We start from the raw sequence: 21,946 nt of genomic DNA on the forward strand, positions 1-21,946 counted from the left end.
AAGAAGAAATTACGTACTCTGGTTTTAGACTTCTTTAAGATTAATAAGGAGGAGATGCCATATTAAAGATATCAGGGCTGTTTACAGCACATTTCATAAATTCACATTTTTCCTTAGGACTAAACATATAAACAAAAATAATATGTTATTAAAATAAACATGAAACCATTTGTTTTTGTTTTGCAGCCTTTTCTGGGTAACAATGACAGTGTTAATCAAATATCAGGGAGAATTAAGCTTGGCAAAGAAGTTCTGGCTGTTTTAGAGGGTCACTGGGTAAGTAGTGAGTGATGCTCTTTTATAAATTCTGGCTGACAGTTGAGACAGGTGAAAACAGCACTTAAATACAAAAAAGACTCATGTTTTTTAAAAAATGAAGTACTGCTTTTGCAGAAAGTATTCCAGGAAGTATAGAATCAACATTGTTCTATTTCCAGCTCTTAAAAGATGGAAAAGTTTAAGTAGTTTACAAAGAAAACTAAACATTCCTTCACAATGAATCTTGTGAAATGTTTTGGTATATGTATTAGTACTATGAAGAATTTTTATGGCACCAGCATGAAATATTTAAGATTGTTTCAGATCTGGTGAGGTGACATGGCATCACTCATTTTTAAATGTGGTAATGATTCCATTGCATCTCTGTTCCAAGCTAGAACCTAGCACAGAGGGCAGAAATTGAATTTTAAATTTAGCATATCTAATTATTCTTAACTGCATGCATTCTAAAGAAAAGAAATTCTTATTAGAAAGAAAAAAGCTCATGCCTTGCTTTTTTGTTATTTTGACACTCTTTGAGATAATTACAATTAAGAAACTAATCATATCTGTTACAGGACAGTGAAGTTATTATTAGTGACAAGAAGACAGGTGTTTCAGAGACATTCTGGAACCCAACATCTGAGGTGAAGCAGCGTAGATTACATAGATACACTGTGAAGTTTGAAGAGCAAGATGACTTTGAATCAGAGAAGTAAGTTCACTATAGAACCATGTATTTATTTTTCTAAAATAAAACTCATAATCTTCTCCAAAATAGAAGCAAATTATCATTACTTTCCCATATTTGATGATACTAGCCTTTGAAAATAAAAGAAAGTAATACTGTTAAATATAAGATCATTATTTATATGGCTTACAATCAGGGAAATCTTGATAGAAATGTAGATAAAACTTCTATTAAATGGTAATATTCTCTTTGGAGGGTGGTCCATTTACTTAGCCTATAATTGAGGAAATTGTTCGCAGTTATTTCTGTCAACCAAGTTGTGACTCTGGTGATTCTGTATATTGTTCATTTGTCAGGCTTTGGCAACAAGTGACAAAAGCAATAAATAATAAAGACCAAACAGAAGCTACTCAGGAGAAATATATTCTGGAAGAAGCTCAGAGAAAGAGTGCCAAAGAGAGGAAGCTTAAGGATGAAGAGTGGACATGCAAGCTGTTCGATCAGGATTCAGTCACAGGAGAATGGCACTATAAATATGCTGAGTGAGTCCTGGAGTGCTTGGTAATGTTGCTGAGCCTCTTCTGTGGTTTCAGCAGCAAAAGAGCTGATACATATAGCTTATTTATGTATAACAACATAGCTGTGCTATGCTCTAGATTTTTTGGGGCATGCCAGTTTGGTGTTTGTCCTCCCTTTTTCCCCCGTAGACTGACATCTACGCAGATTTTCCCAAACTGGAAAATATGGTACATATGGGCATACCAGCTGGAAATCAGAAAATCTAGTGTCTGAAAATCAGAGAAGCCTGTGCATAGTTGGACTGAGCCATTTAGTTTGTTATATATTAGAATAACTCTGAGAATAGCAGCTTTGCAGCAATAGTTAATGCTGGGACCAGGTGGCTCTGCCTGGCTGTCAAATCTGTCCTGCACATGAGTGTCTGTGAATCTCTTTCTGTGATGCTCTGGGTCAGAAGCTGAAGATGCAGCTGTCTCCCTGACTGCTGGAAGGATGCATTCTGTGTCCTCACCAATGTTGCAAAAGTCAGCTTGAAGCTGAGCCCTTTACTAGCGATGGTTTTCACAGAGCCCCCATGTTCTGCTGATTTTTTTTCAGTACCCAGCATGCTTCTGTGTTGTAGGGATTGTAAAAGTAAAATAGCCAACAATGATACAATGAAGTTAAGTAACTCTGAATCCATGGATGCTGGAAGCATATTCCCATGGCTAAACATGGGAGGCCTTTACCTTTCTGTACAAGAATGGTGATATTAAGGTCATAGCCTAAGTGTATGTACAGGGAAGAGTACAAGAATCCCGAGTACTCTACACATCTCCAGCAAATTTGGAACTTGGAGGTTTCCTGGAACCAAACAAGGAATCTGTGTATTTAACAACTCTCAGTTAATTCCTTTCCCATGAATTTCATTGTCTTCTTATTAAGTTTGTGCAGACTTTCACCACTGAAAACATCATGCAGCAGGGAAATTCTCCAACTAGACCAAATGCTCAGTGAAGCACCCTCTCTTGGTTTGAATCCTCTAGTGCTGTTGATTCCTGTTCAAGAGTTGTGAACAGTCCAGCTGAATGGACTGCCCATACTCTTGAACCCTGTGCAAAACCATTAGGAAGAGGACTTTACTTGAAATCTGTTAGAGTTTAAGACCTATCTTGTAAATCTGCATTGTTCCCAATGTCCTTGAGGCCTTGTGCTTTCAAGGATGTGTCACAGAAATTTTGCTATGTACAAGAAAGCAATCTGCACTGACAGCATTCCCTGGAAAAAGCCTCTCCTTTCAAGCATATAATGCTGGCTCACCACCTGGTGCATGTAGAGAGCAGTCTTCTACACTACTGTGAAAGATGTGTTCAGTGAGCTGGAGCATTTGTTAAGGTATCTGGATTATGGATTTAGGTATCTGGATTACAGATAGAGAAGAGAGCAATGCCTAGTTCTTAACCCAGTTACCTCAGATGACATTTAATTCAGGTCAGGTTAAGCTAAGATGTAAGTGTAGGTCTGTGTTCACAACATCTGAAACAGCTACAGCTATTTAAAAGGCATGCAGAAGGACACAAAAGGAAATCCATGCTTAATGTACTCTGGCTAAAGCTCTGCATCAGAACATCCTTCCTGCAGTCACTTGCAGTTTCTGTCCTGAAAGCTCTGTAATCAGTGGTGATGTTGGTGTTTTCCTTTGGCTGCTTGTTGTTCTCCAGTGAGTTATGTGTCTTATGCTGTTGTGTTTTTTTTAAATTCTCAATCAGACTGTAATTGGAAAAGCACTCTTAAAAATCAGAACAAGAAAACTGTGCATAGCTCGTTAGCGTCTCATGAAACCAGTCTTGATTACCATTAGCCACTTTGGGATAAAAGCAGGTTTGAGGTAACTGATTCTTAAACTCTCCTTCACAGGCATCTTTCAAAAGGAAAAAAGAAAACTCAACAAAAAGCAGTCTAAATATTTTTAAATTCCCCTAATTTCCCTGTAGTTCTAAAATAATAACTGTATCTGAAGCAGGAAATTTTTCATGATTCAATCAGATATGATTGGCAAAAAAAAATTCATTATGGTATTGTTGGTTAATGTAATCATTTGTACTCCTATCAGCTGGCTGGGGGCTTGATCTGGACATGAAGTTCATTTTTTAGCTCTCTTGGCCCTGCAGGTTAAGACTGGACCATAAGTAGAAGATAAGATCATAATGCCGTATCTGATTTCTATATAGTGAGAGTTTTAGCCTCTTCATACTGAGTAGTTTCTGAGCAAGGAAATATTTATTTAAATTGCTGTAGTGTTAATATTATTTACTTTGTCTAGTACCAGACCATGGGACCCTTTGAATGATATGATCCAGTTTGAAAAAGATGGCGCAATCCAGACAAAAGTTCGACATCGGACACCAATGGTATGTTCCAGTTCTGACAGCACGTGCAAAATCCAGGAACTTGTATATATTGTATATTATGTGTATAAAGATCATTAGAGCATTGGGATTAATGGGAAATGCTATTAGCCTACAAAAATGTTGTTTATACACAATATACAAAGTCTTTTACTTCTGTGTTGCATCCTAAGCAGTAGAAGTTACTTGATTGGATAGGAATATAAAATATGCAAATTTGAGCTCAGCAGTTTAATGTGTATTTTCCCTTAAATGGGAAGATGCACAAAATTCAGACTGCTAATACATCAAAAATTTTAACTTGGACTTCTCTTAGATATTGTGCTTTTAACTGTCATTGTTGGAATATGATGCTTTGCTACAGTTCTGGTTCTCTGGAAGTAACACACAAATTTATCAATTTTAGGTTACTGTTCCAAAAATCAAACGAAAGCCATCCGGTCTGAAGAAAGGAGAGTGTGGTTTCTCATCCCCAGAGCCTGATAACCAGGATTCCTCTGGGAGTGAAGGTACAAAAAGATACATTTACTTACAGAAATAATAAATTTATTTGACAGATGAAGAATTCAGTGTTACGAGTACTCTTCTTATCACAATGTTTTTACAATATTTTAGTTCTATCCAATGTGAAGCATGTTCTGGAAAACAAAGGAGCAGAATGGCTCATGGTTTTGATTGCAAATTTTCCTGTCTTTTTAAATGCGGTGTAGGTAGGCTTAAGTGCTGTACATATTTAATACCTAGGGGAAAAGAATAGTGTTCATAAACTGTTTTCTTTCTTAAAAAATTACTTCAATTTGTAGATTAGTATGTGGCTAGAGGGTAGATTTTTCTTGTTGATAATGTTTGCAGAAGCTAAATAATATGATGAATGTTTAAAAGATATTTCAAGCACTTAAGTTGCTGTCCTGTGGTATAGGTGACTCTGAAATAAAGTTTTCAATAGAAGCTAGTTAGAAAATTTTCTCCTCATTTTTGCTACAGGTTTAGTTTGTCATTTGCACTTTGTTCCTTTTATGGCAGCAGTCACTTCAGTCAATTACATCTGGCTTTTGTGTCCTTCTAGCACAACTTATGAAGCATAATACAAGAATAAGGAAAAAAGGGACAGACCTTGGTGAACTACATAGTGCCATTGAGTCTATAAAGGAAACACAGGAAGACATTAAGAGGTACTACTAATTAAAATGCTTTAAAATGGTTTAGAGAATAGTAATCTTGTAGGATTTTGTTTTCTCTTAGAGGCTGGTATGTATCTTTTCTCAAATATTGATTGCTCATTGATGTTTCAACCTTTTCCTCTAAAGCTGCCTTCTGTAGGGAACCCTAACATAGTAGAAAGTGTCAAATTCTCTAGTCTGTAATTTACAGGGTATTGTTTTCTATCTTACAGGGAGATCATGGCGCTACGAAATAGAGTCACTTCTAATTCGTCACCCTGGGACTACCATTCCTTGCAGTTTAAGCACTATGTCTTCATTGTACTTATGGTTCTGCTACAGCTTATCATTAATGTCTTGTTCAAATAAGAAGTGTGAACAAGGGCCTTCTTGAACTGGAATGATCACACTGTTACTGGGGGCCATATTTTAAGCTGGACTTTATATGATGCAATATTATGTAAAAGAACTGTGTAGCAACAACTTACAGAACTTTGCCTCAGCATTCATGGTTCAGAATCATACTTGTGTCTACCCAGTTGCAGTAAGAACTGTGTAAGTGCCAGTACACTCTTGCTCCTGGTGTGTGCCTCTGTCTCGCAGTCATACGACATCAGCCTTGTGTTTATATTGCGTCACACTGATGAATCTTCACCACAGAATAGATCAAGTTCAACACTGAGGTCAGACCCCGTAGGTAGGATGTGAGTCCTTTATGGTAGAATGACATACAGGCATACTTCATTACATATATAAACTTACCATTTTTGTAACAAAAAATTTTGAAGTAGCCATCAGCTTTTGTAAATGGCATTGGGTGTTTGGAAGTAAACTTTTGTTTAAGGTCAAACAAATACATTATTATAGGAAAAATTGTGTGTGTTAGGAAATGGCAAGTAAAAAGTCTTTGGGAAATCTGCAATATAATGTCCTTGATTAGTTTTGGAAGTATGAGGTTTTTATCCTGAATTACTGTAGGCTTGTAAGCCAGCTGTTTTATAGTTTTAAAACTTAAGATTCATCTTAAAAACATTCCCACATCTACTGTACAGAGCACATTTTTAACAGTACAGCAGCCAGGGAGGTACTGTTTTGGTCTACTCTCTCATGAATTGCAAATGTCAAGGATTTATGGTATGTTTATAAGTCTTGAAAAATCTACAGCTTTGGATTTACATTTGTTTATGGCCATGTTATGGTAAGCAGACAGACTGCTGATGCCAGGACTCATGGGTATTTTTGAAACAAAATGTCAAGGGGTATGCTTAGTGTGTAGCTTGAGCTGAATCTCCAAAAGGCAGTGTAGAATAGGATTCAGGCACTGTCATGAGCAGAGTTGCAAATGAAAATGTGTATGTTTACACAGGGAAAGCTCAGAAGTTGTGTGATGGCTAACACCACGTATCTCAAAACAAATAAGAGGAAAATCCAAGTGTTTGAAATCCCTCTGTACTGCAAGTATATACTACCTACCAGAATACATGGATGCACTTTCTTAGTATGCTGTAGCCATACAAATTCATGCAAAGCTTAAGTTTAAATTCAAAACCAGGGTTTCTAACATTTTTTATTTGAAGAAATATATGCATGTATAGAATTTGTAAAATTCCAGCCAAAAATGTAGTGCTGGTATTTATCTGGTGAGTTCCCTGTGCCAGTCAAGCATACCAAGGCAAAAAGGGGCTGTAGAAATGAGAAAGTATTTTCAGTACCCCAGGTGAGACAACAGGAGGATGAGTGGCACAGTGTGAATGACAGCCAAGTTTGTTTTCAGAGGATCCTCTCAGGAATCAAATCCATCCTGGGCAGTGGAATAGTTTGAAAGTCATGTTTGACTTTTTGCCATGGCCAGGTTATGCCTCTGCCTTGGGCAGCCTGCCTGAGTCTCCAGGTGATCTGCCTTTCTGTTCTGCATCGGTCTCGCTAGTATTTAGTGAAAATACTGTTTACTCGTTTATCTGTCCAGCTTATATATTTCTGTGGCTGACACTTCCATGCACCTCCCCTAATCTTTTACCTTTCCTCTTCTGTGGGCCTCAGCTGTGTGAAAGTCTATTGTGTAAGCAGTGAACTTCAGCATATTTCGTACAGCTTCACATTAGCACGGTTTGGTCTTGAATAATCTTTCTGGAACGTGTTATGTTAACCAGATCTTGTAGCCATGGGCAAGACCAAACCTGGTTGGACTTCTATTAGATCTACAGCTGATTTAACAGGGGCAAAATTTGTGAACATGGAAAGTCCTTTCATAAACAAACAAAATAATTACAAATGCCTCAGTCTCTAAATGGAAACTGAAGTTACCCATGTATGAAATGGCATTAAGAAAGCAGAGTATTACGGCATTCACTTTAACATTTTTAGCCTGGAATTTGGCTGTTCATTATTGCATTCAGATGTCAAAGCTTCACCTGTCTTAAGATCCATTACAAGCCTTTAAACATACTCTGAACATGAGAATAATCCAATGAGTGAGATTTGGGCAATAACTTCAATCCTCTAAAATAATATTCTGCTAAATTTGTGGTGCTGAAACTCTTGACTGATAGTTTCAAGCTTTTATCTCCTTGTAAATAGAAATGTACTTCTGCCTTTTCATGCTGATTTTTTCAATCACTTCTATTCAAGAGCAGTGAATAACACAGTTTGCATGCATTTTTACATGGACCACATGGTAGTGACTGGATTTGACCCAGCCAGCTGGCTGGCTGGCAGTGTTGGGCAATGTCAGACTAAAAAGATAATCCATAGCTGAAGTTCATGCTTAGCTCACGATGAGTGAAAGACTTGAACAGAGCAAAACAAAATCCTTTTGCTTATTTTCCTTTTCAACTTATTTTTTAGAGTTGAATTCTGTTGAAAAAGTGGTTTTAGTGATGAACTGGAAAGGTAAAGGATATGTGATGAAACTTCTTGAAAAGTAAAACTGCAGACTTTTGCAAGACTTTATGATTAGATAAATTCTGAAAAGTACAGTAAAAACCTAGTAATTGTTATTTTGCTGGATTTTGTATATTCCCTCATTTGAATAGAACAAAGAAACTTCTTCCCTATTTTTTACTGTACAGTTGGTCACAGACATGTATGGGTCCTTTTTTTAGTGCGTCACCATTGTCCTCTTTAGCCATGATGTACAGCAGATCTTGACTACTACCTGCTTAAGACTGAGCTCTGCACATATATAAAAATTGATTGTACAGTTTGCAGATGCTTGATGCTTGAGGGCTGTGGCCTTCTAGTTTTTAAAGTTTATAACAGCACTTGTTTTCACATTTGATTTCCAATTCCTGTTTTGTTTGGGTTTTTTTCCTTGTACAGGAAATATCTGCAGAATTTGCCATGTGGTTTTGTTGGGTTGGTTTGTTTGTTTTCAGATGCACTCTATGCCTTTAATTTGCCATTTAGGTACAGGTTGCCTAACTGGGTACAGATAACCTAAGCTAAGAAAAAGTAAATATGCCATGTGAAATACAACAAGTATCATTTTCAGTGGATGATGTTTCTTGGATTTCATGTGTTGATTCCTTTTCAATAGTTGATATCACCTGATGAGGGTGTATAGTCTGGTTTTCCTGTCCTTCCTCCCACTTATGAAATCTCACAAATTATTCGCAAGGTTGTCTCGTAAAATGTAATGGTTGTGGTTTCTCCTTTTTTGTTTGTTTGCTGCCCTTGTGTGCCTTTGGCAATTTTTTTTCTTCCTAGATTCATGTTTATGAAACAGACTTTGTATGTCAGTTTCTTAAAGGCTGTTATTTTTAGCTATTACCATTGTTTGTGTAAATAATGTGTAACAAAAATTCTGTACATCTCTAAGTTTTAATTATTTTTATTTCAGGAGTACCCGCAAATCACAGAAAATTTAGCAGATATTCAAGTATTGTAAACAGTGCCTTCTTGATGGGTTTCTATGCTGTTCGGAGACATGTAAAGATTTGTCAAATTTGTGCCATATATAATACCAGATCTTTCGTGAGGGCTGTTGTGTTTGAGAACTGATGTTCCTGCTTAGTCATTCTCTGGGGGGAAAAAAAATCAGCTCTTAAAACATTACACTATTTCTTCTTTCTGGCTGGTGAGCCGAAAGTCGAGGATTTGGGATGTTTACAGTGAAGCTGCACTACTTTGTGGTAATACAGAAACAGCTCGAACGATGTAACTTCGGGGTGAGATTATTTGGGCTTTTTCCCTAAACTTTTTCTCCTTTCTGCCCTACCCCGGCCTTTCGCTCTGCCAAGCGGGAAGATTAGCCCTCAGGACACAGCGCCCGCTTCCCCGTCCCGCGTGTCCCTCCGTGTCCGACACCCGGGATCACCGCTTTGCGTGAGGGATCTGAGCTGTTACGGTCCGCCTCCAATAAAGATGTGTCGCACCTCCGCTTCTCTGGGCTCTGTGCGCCGCTCCCTCTCCCGCTCCTCCGTCCCTCCCGCGCGGCTCCCGCTCCCCGCGTCCCTCTGTCCCGCCCTCCGCCGCTGCCCGGGCGCGGCCGTGACGCTCGGCGGGGGGAAGGAAGGAAGGAGGGAAGGAAGGGGCGGCCCGGGCGCGGCGGCGATGGCGGCGGCCGGCCCAGAGCGGCCGCGCTTGTGGCAGGAGGCGGCGGCGCTGGCGGGCGCGGTGCGCGGCGCGCTGGGGCCGCGGGGCGGGCGGGCTCTGCTGCTGCGGCCCACGGGCGAGGCGATGCCGACGCGGGACGGGCGGCGGCTGCTGGAGGCGCTGAGCGTGGAGCCGCCCGCGGCCAGGTACCGCGGCGGGGGGGCCGGGCGAGGCCGGCGGGGGCGGCTCCCTAACGCTGGCCGTGTCCCCGCAGGGTGATGGCGGCCCGCGCCTGCAGCCACCGCGCCGCGACGGGGGACGGCGCCAAGAGCTTCGTGGTGCTGCTGGCGGCCGTGCTGGGCGGGCTGCGGGCGGCCGGCGGCGGCGCCGGGCTGCGGCGGGCGCTGCGGGACTTCGAGGCGCAAGTGCTGGAGCGGGCGGTGGCGCGGGGGCTGCGGCGGCACCTGCGGCCGGCGCCGCCCGGGTCGCTGGAGCCGCCGCTGGAGCCGCTGCTGGAGCCGTACCTGGCCGGCCGGCTGGGCCCCGGCGAGCGGCGGTGCCTGGCGCGGCTGTGCGCCGAGATGTGCCGGCGCTGCGCCCCGGCCGCCGCCACGCGGCCGCAGGTGCTGCGGCTCCTCGGCCAGCGGTTCGCGGAGCTGCACGCCGCCGTGCCCGGCCTGCCTCTGGCGAGCTCCAGGGTCCTGCCCGGCATCGTCCTCCGCAGGGACTTCGCTGCCTACTGCCCGACGGACGGGGAGCTGCGGGCCCTGCTCGTCACCGAGCCCCTGCGGCCCGCCCTGACGGCCCCGGGTGTGGAGTTTGTTGTAGACTCCGAAGGTCAGTATCAGGCTTCCCTGCGCTGGATCGCTAAGAGGACAGAAGCCTTAGTGAAACACTTGCAGAGTAAAAACGTTAAGCTGTTACTGTCCAGTGTGAAGCAAGAAGACGTAGTTATCTACTATGCTAAATTATATGGTATATCTGTGGTAGAGTGCTTATCCTCGGAAGAAATGGCCCTTATCACTGAAATCACTGGTGTCTCCCCTTACGTGCCTTTTGGTGATACCATGGACAGAGAGATAACCGAAACTGCAGTGGTAACGTTTTGCCAGCCCTTGCTCCTCGTCTCCAAGAGATGTGTCCACGTTGGCTTCGCCAGTGTGTGTGTCTTCCAGCCCCACTGCCTGATCCTGTGTGGGCCGGTCGATGGCGTTAATGAGCAACATGCTGCTGCTCTACAAGAGGCGTTCACAATGCTGCAGCAGCTGTTTAGAACAGTTGATCAGAGGGGGGAATGGAAAGCAGAAGGTGAAAGCCAGAGTAAAACCTCAGATGTTTACACTTGGCATTCTTTAGCTACTCAGAAACAACTGGTAATAGAAAATACTTGTAATACTAACCAGGTTTCTGAATGTCAGCTGAAAGCACTTAGTGACGAAACAGAGGGGAAAGTTTTTTACCCTGATAAAAGTGATCTACTGGTCCACAATCAAAAGAACCACAGTATTCCTGTCTTTGTGGCACATAACACTGATACAGTCACTGCGAGTGAGTGCCTGGATGTTGGCAAAGGTCTAGAGAAGACATGTTGCCATATAGTTCCATTTAAACAGGAGGAGAGTTGTGCAGGTATTGCACGGGATTACTCCAACTGCCTCATAGAAGCGGGATCAGTTTTGCCAGTAGGGGGTTACTTTGAAATCCTGTTACATTATTATATTCAGGATTATGCAAAACAGTGTCAGCAGTCAGAGGTAACCATTGTATCTAACGTGGTTGCTGATGCTTTGCTAAGTATTCCCGAGGCCTTGTACCAGACAGAACGAGATGGCTTTACCAAATTCTATCTTGAAGCCATTAATTTACTCAAAAAAAATCAGCCACTACCTGTAAACAATGAAGGCTTAGAGTCAGTATATTGCAAATACCAGTTAGTAATTTCAGTTCTTCATTGTGTTACAGAGCTTCTCTCCATAGACTTAGTAATTGGTATTAGGCGGCCACTCCAAAAAATTGAGGATCGTGACTCAGAAGATGACACTAGAAATAATAAAGAATGATTTTTATATGTGTTGTTTCCTTGTGTCTTCTTGTCAAATGGACACCCTCAAAAGTCTGTGCTAGAGACTAAAAGATACTTCTTCTCTTAGAAGATAAAGGCTAACTAGCTGAGACTGTGGAAAACTGGGTTGTGAACAATATGACCTTGACATTTTGAGCGTGAGGAAGTGTAGCCACTTTCCACTGCAGATGTGCAGTGCAGTCTCCATCCACATGCTGAGGATTCTGTGTACATTCAAGCCAAGGGTCAGCTTTGCCTCTTTTGGTGGATTGTTTTCACAAGCGAGATGTAATTTGTTTTCTTGGCATGTTTAAAGTTGCCAGTATGACAGGAGCCATTGAACTTTCAAGTTACAAACCAAGGGGTAGATTTTGTAGCCTTCATAATTAGCCGGATTAAATGTTTTGTTTTTTTTTTTAAATAAAAATATTTAGTATACATCATAATTTTGACTATAAAGGGAAAAATATAACTTGTTAGCCTGTTCAGCACTGGGGCAGGCAGCAGTAAACCACTGTGGTGGATCCCAATGAAGAATTTTCTGATAGGAGATGCAGCATTTTTATCTTCCATTGAGTTCATTTCAGTTGAACTAGAAGAGTTAAGAATAATTTCATACCATGACTTTGTGGCAGTTTCTCTGGAAAATTAGTTTATATGACATTGCTTAATACAACTCTTAATTTTAACTACAATAGGCTGAGTTGTGGTCCTGGTATAAAAGGCTATCTACTTACAGGAAAAGTTTACTCGGGCAGTAAAGCAGTTCTGTTTGAAAAACCTGAGATAGTTCAGTCTTTGATCATTAGGGATTTTATTCTGGGTTTGCTTTTTGGTTGGTTCTGTTTTCCCTAATTCTTTTTTTCCCAGAATTTTCATTAATAATATTTGCTTTAAGCCCAGAAGCATGTGTACCTGCATGTGTACCTCCCTTTCTGCTGGGTCCTAAAAACTATAGGTTTGATGGAGGAAGTTTTTGAGTAACTTGATCAGCTGCAGCTGATAATGGTATCAAGTTGGTTCTGTGTGCATTTCCCAGTGCTGCATAATACTGAGAGTAATGGTTTTGGGTTTTTTTTTAATCTATTAAATAAAATTTAGTGGGCTGTTTAAAGCCATAGGCATAAATCATATTTACTTGCTATACCTGAGATGATTACAACTAGAAAAGAGATTTTTTTCCCCTCCATTAATTTAGGCTTTTCCTTTTTCAGTTTCTTCAGAAGACTCAAACTTCCCAAGTTCTTTCAGATGTTTTGTCAGCAATGCTTTGTTTGACTGCAACTTTCCATTGACATTTTACATATATTCCTGGTAATAAAAAACATGGTAATAATTTTTTTCCTGACAAATACACTCTTACAGACATCTGCAGATGAATAATGTGAAACTCAGGTCTCACTAGAGTGATTTCTTTACCAAAGAATTAAGGACAGTAATTGTTTTTGTTAGAATCTTTAGGCAGGTGTGGAGGTGGTGGAGAATTAAACAGGGAGGAAAGAGAATCCCATCCTTGTTGCTGCCATGTGCTCTTGGAAGCTGCTTAATATGACAGGTGTAGTATGAGCCTAGAGAAATCTCCTTTGTGGAATGTTCCAGAGCTGTGTGCCCTGTTCTGCCTGGACGGCGCTGGGAGCTCCCACCAGCCCTGGCGCTTCAGCAGCCGCTTGGGTCTGCATTTTACTGCTGTAATGAGCTGATGAGAAAAGTTTTGCTCTTGCACAAGTTTCTGAAATACTCTCTTCAAACCACTGACCAACTTGCTGGCCAGAGAGGAGTGATTTGCTCTGTGGTAGTCTAACTACTGTGGCATAGAACATGTGAAGCTTGGCAGCAGCAGGGGTTCTCTGCAGAAGCAGCTTTTGTATTCCGAATCAAGGTGCTGTCTAAATAAAGAGAGTACTGTGTCATTTCACTTTATACCATTTGCACATCTGGTTACTTTCAGATTTACTGCAGGTTCTTTGAAAAGGTTAAAAATATTTTGTTACATGAACAGCCTTCTGGTCATTTGATTTAAATTGTGTCATTCTTACTGGGAAGAAGAAAGTCCAGAAATTTTATCATATATAGAACTTTTACTTTCGCATGCCGGAGATACAAAGGAGAATTAAAAAATGACAGTTATATAAAACTTTTTTCTGACCTGTTTTTGGTGAAACCTCTTGAATCTGAAGATTCATGGAGGCAAGAACTATATTTCTATGACTTCTCTGTCCTTTTATATTTTATCAATTATCTGTTTTCCATTTTGAACCACTGTTTCCCTGTTCTGTCTGCAGAACTGGGATCGTGGCAGGCTTTTCCCTTGGATAGGAATGTCCCTTCATTCTTTGTCCTGGTCTGCAGAAGTGGATGCTTGCTCAGGATTTGGCTGTGTGGTTCCAGTCCTGGAGTCTAAGCTCATTACAAGATGTGCACCAGCTCAAGGGGGAAAAAAAGGCATTAACTTAGTCTTTGGAAAGAAGAACAGATTTACTGCTGGATTCAGCTCTTCCTTATCCTTAGGAGTCTTCTTCAGTAATTAGCCTGGATGTAAACATGTAAACATCTTAGAAAATATTTTGGGTTCACTGCTATCCCATCTGCCCCTTAAGAGAAAGGCTGCTTGTAGCCCTGAGAAGCAGCTCAGTCTGTCTTCTGCGCTCTGCCGTGGTGGCTGTCACTGCCATTTCTGCTCTGCTGATGTTTCTGACCTGCTTCAGCAGCAGCCCCGCATTGCAGAGGCTGCTTGGGCTGTTCATGCTCCTCCTTGGTGCCTAAGCCTTAGGTATGCAATAGCTCATACATCTCACAGCTATCCCGATTTTTAAAGCTGTCCCTAGCTGTAGCTTGCCCTTTGGCAGGGGGACAAGTGATCTCTTGACACAGTGACAGGGATCAAAGAGGTTACCTGGAACAGCTTGGGACAAAACCACAGGGACCAGTGTGTTGGGGCATTCACTGGGGTTGTAACAGCCTATGGCGTTTTCTTTATGCACTGTTTCACAGAGATTATTTCTATTTTTCACCATTATTCTATTATTTTTATATTTCTAAATATGGGTTGGCCTCCATGCAAAGTGGAAGTTAGGTACATATGGATGTGTGTTTCAACTCCAATCCAGTCTTGAAATAAGATAAAAAGTTCAGGGATACTGATACTAATAGTGATGCTTTAAGTTTTATCTTTCATATTTTTCAGATTCCGTACTGCCTTAGTGTGTAACTGTGAACTTCATATAAAGTGTTAGCAAGTTCTCTTCACAATTTAGTTAGACAAAACAATCCTTTTCCAGCCTGAGAACCAAGGACACCATTGCAGCTTCAGGCCCAAAAAGTGTAAACAACAGCAAATTGAGGAAAGCAGTCTGGGAGGATGGGACTTCATAACCTGAAGCTGTAATTGGACCCCAATGGACCAAAACGTATAAAAGTGTGAAAACTCGTGACTGGACATCCATCTTGTGTCCATCTTGAATAGAGACACAGCTGGGCTCTTGTACCACCCAAGGTTCATCCTTTGAAGGCCTTTTAATAAATATCTACTTTATTCCTTTAACTCTATCTAGCCTCTGTTCCAGGTACCCTCTCTAGGCATCAATAGTATAAGATTAAAATAATGGCTTTTAAAATAAATTGATGTTTAACTCTCCTTTCTGCAGCCCTTAGCAAACTTAGATTCTGCCCCACATGAAATTCATCAGAATATTTTGAAGGCATTCACCCCACCCACAAGGACTTGTAGGTATATTTTAAGCAAGGTAATCCTATTTGTTAGGTAGCAGATTCACATATACAGGCAGGTAGTTTCTCCTTTTCCTTACATTTTAAAAACCCTGGGTTTAATATATGTGTCTAGTAATGTGCAGTGAGACTAGGTTGAAACTGCCTCCTGCATGCAGTTTTTGAGAATAGGAATAATCTATTTGCATGACAGGAACACACTGGTTTTTATTTGTTGGTTTGTGTGGGGGTTGAGTCTGAACAGAGGTTTGCAGGTGCTGGGACCACACTGAGGCAGCCTCTGTTCCTCAGCTCTCCTGGATCTCCTGTCCCCACTGCCAACCCTGCCAGCTCCTCACTGCCCAGCACCTTCCCTGGCCGTGCTCGCTGCTCTCCCTGGTTACCAAACAGGTATGGCTTAACTTCTTCAGTGGAAGTTATGCAACCTGAGTGTGGCCTTACATTTTCATCCATGCTTAGCTGACCTTCAGCATTTTTGGCAGCTATACAGAGAGCATCATTAAATAGGAACCAGACACAACAAAGAAAATTGTTATGTTGTGCCACAAATCTCATGCTGCTGAGTCACATTTGTAAGAGAGGATAGGAGAATGCAATGTTTTGTTTAGGAACATAATTGTATATTGGCATACTTTATATTTTTCTGTATATTTTATATGCAGAAAAATTATATTGTTTCTGTTGCTATCTCTAGAAGTCATCTTCCAGAGCCCAAAGGTAGGGGATTAATCATGCCATGTGAGAAGATTATGGAAGATTAAATTCTTCACTTGCATATGTCTCCTGGACTTCACTAGAATTGTATTCATCTGTTCTAAATTTCCTTTTTATTACATGACATATCTGCTATCAGTGGTAGAAACTTCTGATTTCATTGCTGAATAATTATTTCTATACTTGTTTAGGTTAATCTATCCTCTTGTATTTTTTTTAGTCAGGCTCTTTTAAATCTCGTGTTAAGAGAGAGAAACTTTCAATGTTCAGTTGCAAAATTCTGTTTAGTTTAATTTTGGTCTCGAAATCTAAGAAACTCTGTGGTTTTGTCACTGGTAAACCCAAATATTAAATAGTTGTTCTATTTACTGTAGTACTTATCCCATTAATGCTATTAAAACTAAACAAAACAAGAGAGTAATGAATTTAACACCAGTCACTTTGGAAATGCATTGGCTGTAATTAACACGATTATAGTTTTGCAGTATCATTTTGTGTAAGGTGTCGTTTGTATTCTGTTCATGAGACTAGAAATAGATGTTTACATCTAGGATTATGCAAATTACTTCTCCCTTAATAGAATAGAATATTAAACTAATAATTACTTCCAGGAATAAGAATTCTAATTTTTGCACTCCGAAACTAAAAACAATAGCAAAATTGTAATAGATGTAATACATAGTAGCTCCTTCTTTATTATATGGTTCAATAAAGGACCAGACTTTGTAAGCGATGCTCGTTCCTGTAATGGATCAAGCAGTGTACCCTTTTTAAAAACAGTCCTGGCAAAAAGAAAGCAAAACAGTTTTCCATAGGGAGGCCATTTGTGCTGGTTCAGCTTGTTTCTCACAAAGTCACCAGCAGATAAAAGAGCTGTTCCACTGAGGCTTTGGTCCAGTGCAGGATTAAGGGCACATCAGTAATGCTCTGTCGTGCATGGCTGTGTCCTAAGCCATCAACAGCTGAAATCACTATAAAAGATAAAATTTCCATTAAAGGTATTTTAAAAAGGTACTGTTTTACTGAACAGATTTTTTAATCTGTTCTTATTTTGAGATTCCTGGTAAAACAATCCAGCATGGTGATCTTGCTTTTGATAAGAATAATGACCTACTTTCAGTGGATGTCTTCATTTTGCAGGCTAGGCGTCTGATTAAATATTACCTTAAAAAGGGGGTGCAGAGAGGAAATACATAGCAGGGCTTTCTTTGTGTACATGGGGGAACAGGCAGCTCCAGATTAGAGTAACATCCACTGAGATATTAACTTTAGATTTGGTACATGTCTGGTATCATGTATAAGGATTATATTTATATGCCACTGCTTTTGGAGCACTGAAAGTGATTGTAGAAACTGCTGGATTATATTCATGGACAAAATAACAGCTTGGGAACTTTTTTCTAAAATCAGAAATACTCTGAGACTTAATTACTGATGCAGTTCTGAAAAAGTACAAAATATTCACAAAGTGCTGAAAACAATTTAAATCTGTTACCAGTGTTGACTGTTCTGGAGATGTTATTGGCATGAGGGTTTTTTAATGTCCTAGTGTTAGGAGTATAACCCTGAGGAGCAGTGCCCTGCAGCAATGCTGCTGGTGCCATTCCTGTTGGCACTGGAGGTAACTCTGCCCTTGCACTCCAGCAGTCACACAAAGACGGGTCCTACGGTGCCAAGATTAGATGTGGTACAGTTCACCTTACCAGAGTGTTTAGGATTGAATTTCAGCAGCTCAGTAAATCTTGCAGGCTGTGGTGTAGGTAAGAGGAGGGGTTTTTCTGGCATTTCCAAACAATCAGTGCTTAAAATGCAGCAAGTATCAGGAATTACATTCCCCGTAATCTGAGACATTTTTGTCACCTTGCAGAATTTTTCAGTGAGACACATTTTAAGCCTTGGCAGTAATTAGCAAGTAGTATCAGGATCATTTTGTTCTAGGACTCCCCTCTGTTTAAAAAGTTTGCCACCTGGGCTATAATCCTAAGTGCTGCAGAAGTTACAAGAGGAGCCAATATATAATCACGCAGAAAGCAGGAAATTTTCCCCTCCTGTGTCATTGCTTTTTCTTTCTGCTTGACTGTAGAGCTCATGAGGCAGTGAAATATGGTAATAACTCTGTGGGTGTGTGGGTAGAGAGAAGGAGAAGACAGGAGATAAGAAGGCCCAGTTCAAAAAGAAGAGGGAGGAAAGATGAAGGCTGATTGATGAATAGAACATAGAAAAGGTCTGTCGTGTAGAAGGAAGAATATAGACTCTCAGATTCGTGAATGGGGAGAACCAGCCCCAGCTTTCACACCTTTCTCCCTGGAGAAGCAGTTGCAAAGGGAAGACATTAAGTTCTCCTCTCCCTTTTGGAAGACTGTTATCTTTTTCCACTTGGTAGTTGCCAAATGGAAAAAGATAAAATCCATAAAGCTGATTTTCTCCTATCCTGGTGTAGGGGAGTAGCTACCTTGGAAAGCATTAGGAGCTCTGGAGACAGTCTGTCTACATATCTCAAGGTGTCCTGGGCTGTAAACTTGCAACAGCCTGAGATAAAGATTCACATTTCTGTTCCTGAAGCTCAGTGTCTAGGAGTGGGTAAGAAATGACTGGGTGTGGATTACATTTATTTAGATAGCACATCTTGTCCTCACTGTCCTGAGCCTCTGGAATGTGCTTTGATCCTTAGGTCTTTCAAAGGTACAGGCTGGTATCAGCAGTGCAGAGTTTGGCTCCCCAGCCTCAGCCATGAGGAGCTCAGGGCTTGAGCTTTAGTGGTGTCCTGTGCCTGGGGAACCCACACAGGTTCGTGTTTCATGAAGGGCACCCGGTGAATAACAGGGCTGTAGTGGAAAGTTGCTGGGTTTACTGCTTTGAAAATAATTGTATGAACTCTTATTTAAGCCATAAATCATCAGCTGATAAATTTGCCATCTGCTAGGCCTTAGATAATGGATTTAAATTTCCTTATGTTAGAGCAAATAAAGCCTGTCTAGAACCTCCAAGCTTACTTTTCATAGTGAAATACAGCAGGAGTTCAGTGCTTTTAGCCTCCTCATTGAATTGTAGGGTAAAAGTAATTTTCTTGTGTAGTTCTGTCTTCTCATAAGACTGAAATATTTTAAGAGAAACGATTCTTGTAAAACTCATAGGTTTCCAGCATCTCCAATACCAATCCAGTATTGGTAGCATCTTGTTTGTTTAATAGCTGGCACTTACGAAAAATGTCTGTCCTGCTGAAAACAGCAAGTTTCAGCCTCTGCATATTCAGACCCCAAACCTCTAATCCAAATGTATTCAAGTGATTATAAACAGAAGATACTGAATTGACAGAGTACCAGACCAGTAAAATTAATTACCTAGCACTTAAGAGCAGAAGATGATTGATACCAGTTTTTTTTAATAATAGTTCACATTTCTTTTCCTGCTGAAAAAAAAATACATGCTTGAATTAAAATGCATGAACAAGATCATCAATCATTTTCTTGCTATTGTATTTAACATATTTGAGTTTTAACCATTTATTCTGTGGTGTCTCTAGGGCTTTGTAAATATGATTAATACATGATCTCAAAAGCCTTTTATTGATTCAGTAACTGACTGACTTTGGCTGTAGCATTTTAACAGCAAAGATCAAATTATAATAAAAATGTAGGAAACATCTCTGAATATCCTGGAAATCTGACCCCATGAACCACTGGGAGAACCTAGTGGGTTTTTTCTTCTGGAATTTTATAACAATTTGTGCCTGAGGTTAGGATTGGATCATGAACCAGCAGCATCTGCAAATGGCATTTAGAATCTCATGAACTGTGCAGCATTTTAAAAATTGTGCCTTTACATTTTGACATTGCTCAGGTTTATAACGAAGTCTGAATTTATATCAAAATGCAGAGAAATAAATTTCTCATCATTATTCCCTCTGGATTCCTGTTGGCAGAATGAGTGGGTGTTCATGTCAGAAGGTAGAATAAATGCTAGTGCCTTGAATGCTGCTTCTACAGCTCCTAATGGTGTTGCACTTGTCATTGTGAACTTTCCAAATGCTCCAGTTTTGAACTTGGAATAAATTTGCTCCACTCGTAAAAACACCCACGTGTGTAGGAAGAAATGTGTGCATGTACCTTTCTTTAGTTTCCATAATGTGACATATGTTTTCCCTCTGTAATTTTCCTCCCTGGCACTGTTTCTATGTGCCATGAGGCACTGGCCATTCCTTATCCATATTCTTTCCTCAAGTTCGAGAGTTGTCATGTTTTGTTAAAATCTTAGATGCCAGAATTTCTCTCGACTTACTATTTATGTGCTCACATGTTTTTAATTACCCTATTCAAAAATGATGTTTAAGAGTCATTGAATGATTCAATGGAGAACAGCAGATATGAATATTCAATTTAAAGAAAGCAAACGCTGAGGACTTTTCAAAGTTTTCACAATAACAGGCATTTATTGTAAAAATAACAGACCAACAGTTGGTCTTCTGCTGAAATAGCTATTAAATACCACGGAGTGACAATAATCAGCTAGAGGAGGAGGAGGCAGAGTTTAAGACCCCAGGGTTTTATCATTGCTGGCACTGATTTACTGCATAGGCTGGAGTAAGTCAGTTAATGCCCATGTGATTAATTTTTCATCATGAGATACAAGGAGGCTTCATATTCATAAAGGTTTCAGACTGTGCTTTAAATCATGGGAAATTCAAGGAGAGATGCAAGTGCAATCATTGTTTGAAAAAAAAAAAAAGAAAAAAAGTAAAAACCAAAAAGTAATGTATTAGATATCCTCTCATTTTCTCAATTATCTTTTTATAGAGTGAGGAAAACTGTTTCTACCAGGATTGCGGTTACTGCATATTGTATTCCTTTACCCATAACTGCTGTAGGCTGTAGGAAAAGTGAGTTGCTAATGAGGAAGCAGGCACCATTTCCTACTTTTCTTTCCCTTCTAATAAAAAAACCAGCTCCCTCACATGTAAAGGATTTCTGCATGCAGTACAGAGAAATGTTTAAAATACAATGGTTTTAATGAGCCCTTCCCTTTCCCATACTGTAGCTCCATATTTTTTTTCTGTGTTTCTCTGAGCCATTGCTTGTGATTTGAACTCCAAGCATCTTGGAACAAGTGAAAATGTGATTCTGTGAAAATCAGGATATGTGCTGTGTAGCCAAGCCAGGACAGGTTGCAGTGACTTCCAAAAGGTACAAAGGAAGCCCTGGTATCCCTGGCTGAGCCAGCGTTCAAGGGCAAGCTGCCTCCCTTCTGGAGCTGGCATGGCCTGAGTGTGGTATAATGATGTCCAGGTCAATGATGTGACTTCCTCCATGGCCAGCCAACCAGGGGTATTGCCATACTGCCTGGCACCAGCTCTGTCTCCTAAAAGCAATGGAGGAAAGGTGTATGGAAAATCACTGCCTGGGAAACTCTCTCTTCTCCCCTTGCAGCCAGATCTTTAATTAATTTATTCCTTAATCCAAGTCCAGGTCTAACTTTTAGGGAACAACAAATTGTTACGTAGCGTGTCACTTGGTTTGCTAGGAGCCTGAGTTAAGTGTGCAGCAGACTACCTGTGTAACACTGGGTGATTACATTAGGATGAAACATGTGGAGATGGAGGCTATTTACTGGGTTAAACTTATCACATCATTCCAGTATTTGCTTCTGTTTATCACTAGCACAATAAAAATATTTTGCCACTCATTCTCTTTTCACTACTAAACTTTAACAGTCTTCATGAAATAATCTACACTTTAGAAGACTTACTAATGCCATTAAAATACTGCGTCCAATGCCTACATATTTATTATTTACCTTTTGCTTCTTTCTCCATAGATACCGGAGATGATGTTTTAAAAAATAATATTAGAAACTTGTAACTAATAAGTTATAAATTATAACTTTACACTGTTAAAGTTAT

General features: G+C 40.4%; 2 protein-coding genes across 3 annotated transcripts in view; both read left to right on the forward strand.

Moving 5' to 3' along the window:
* OSBPL8 (oxysterol binding protein like 8) overlaps positions 1-9,392 on the forward strand; it is an 85,418-nt gene extending 76,026 nt beyond the window's left edge. For both annotated transcript variants that reach the window (XM_066549957.1, XM_066549958.1), the window contains exons 18-24: positions 187-276; positions 837-973; positions 1,306-1,491; positions 3,771-3,858; positions 4,262-4,364; positions 4,922-5,027; positions 5,249-9,392. In XM_066549957.1, the coding sequence (XP_066406054.1) occupies positions 187-276; positions 837-973; positions 1,306-1,491; positions 3,771-3,858; positions 4,262-4,364; positions 4,922-5,027; positions 5,249-5,384 (846 nt within the window). In that variant the 3' untranslated portion in view covers positions 5,385-9,392. The remainder of the gene's footprint in view (positions 1-186; positions 277-836; positions 974-1,305; positions 1,492-3,770; positions 3,859-4,261; positions 4,365-4,921; positions 5,028-5,248) is intronic.
* On the forward strand, positions 9,378-11,616 carry BBS10 (Bardet-Biedl syndrome 10). The gene is made up of 2 exons (XM_066550707.1): positions 9,378-9,754; positions 9,823-11,616. The coding sequence occupies exons 1-2, from the start codon at positions 9,378-9,380 to the stop codon at positions 11,606-11,608; spliced, it is 2,163 nt and encodes a 720-aa protein (XP_066406804.1). The 3' UTR covers positions 11,609-11,616.
* Positions 11,617-21,946: the final 10,330 nt, after the last annotated feature.

This window comes from Molothrus aeneus, chromosome 5 (assembly GCF_037042795.1).
Source record: "Molothrus aeneus isolate 106 chromosome 5, BPBGC_Maene_1.0, whole genome shotgun sequence".
Classification (NCBI taxonomy): Eukaryota; Metazoa; Chordata; class Aves; order Passeriformes; family Icteridae; genus Molothrus; species Molothrus aeneus.

What these genes read in the sequence shown, in the direction of transcription:
- BBS10 (XM_066550707.1), top strand. Translation starts at nt 9,378, where the DNA reads ATGTGTCGCACCTCCGCTTCTCTGGGCTCTGTGCGCCGCTCCCTCTCC. An exon ending in GTGGAGCCGCCCGCGGCCAG is followed by an intron (nt 9,755 to 9,822) that starts GTACCGCGGCGG and finishes GTGTCCCCGCAG; the next exon opens with GGTGATGGCGGCCCGCGCCT.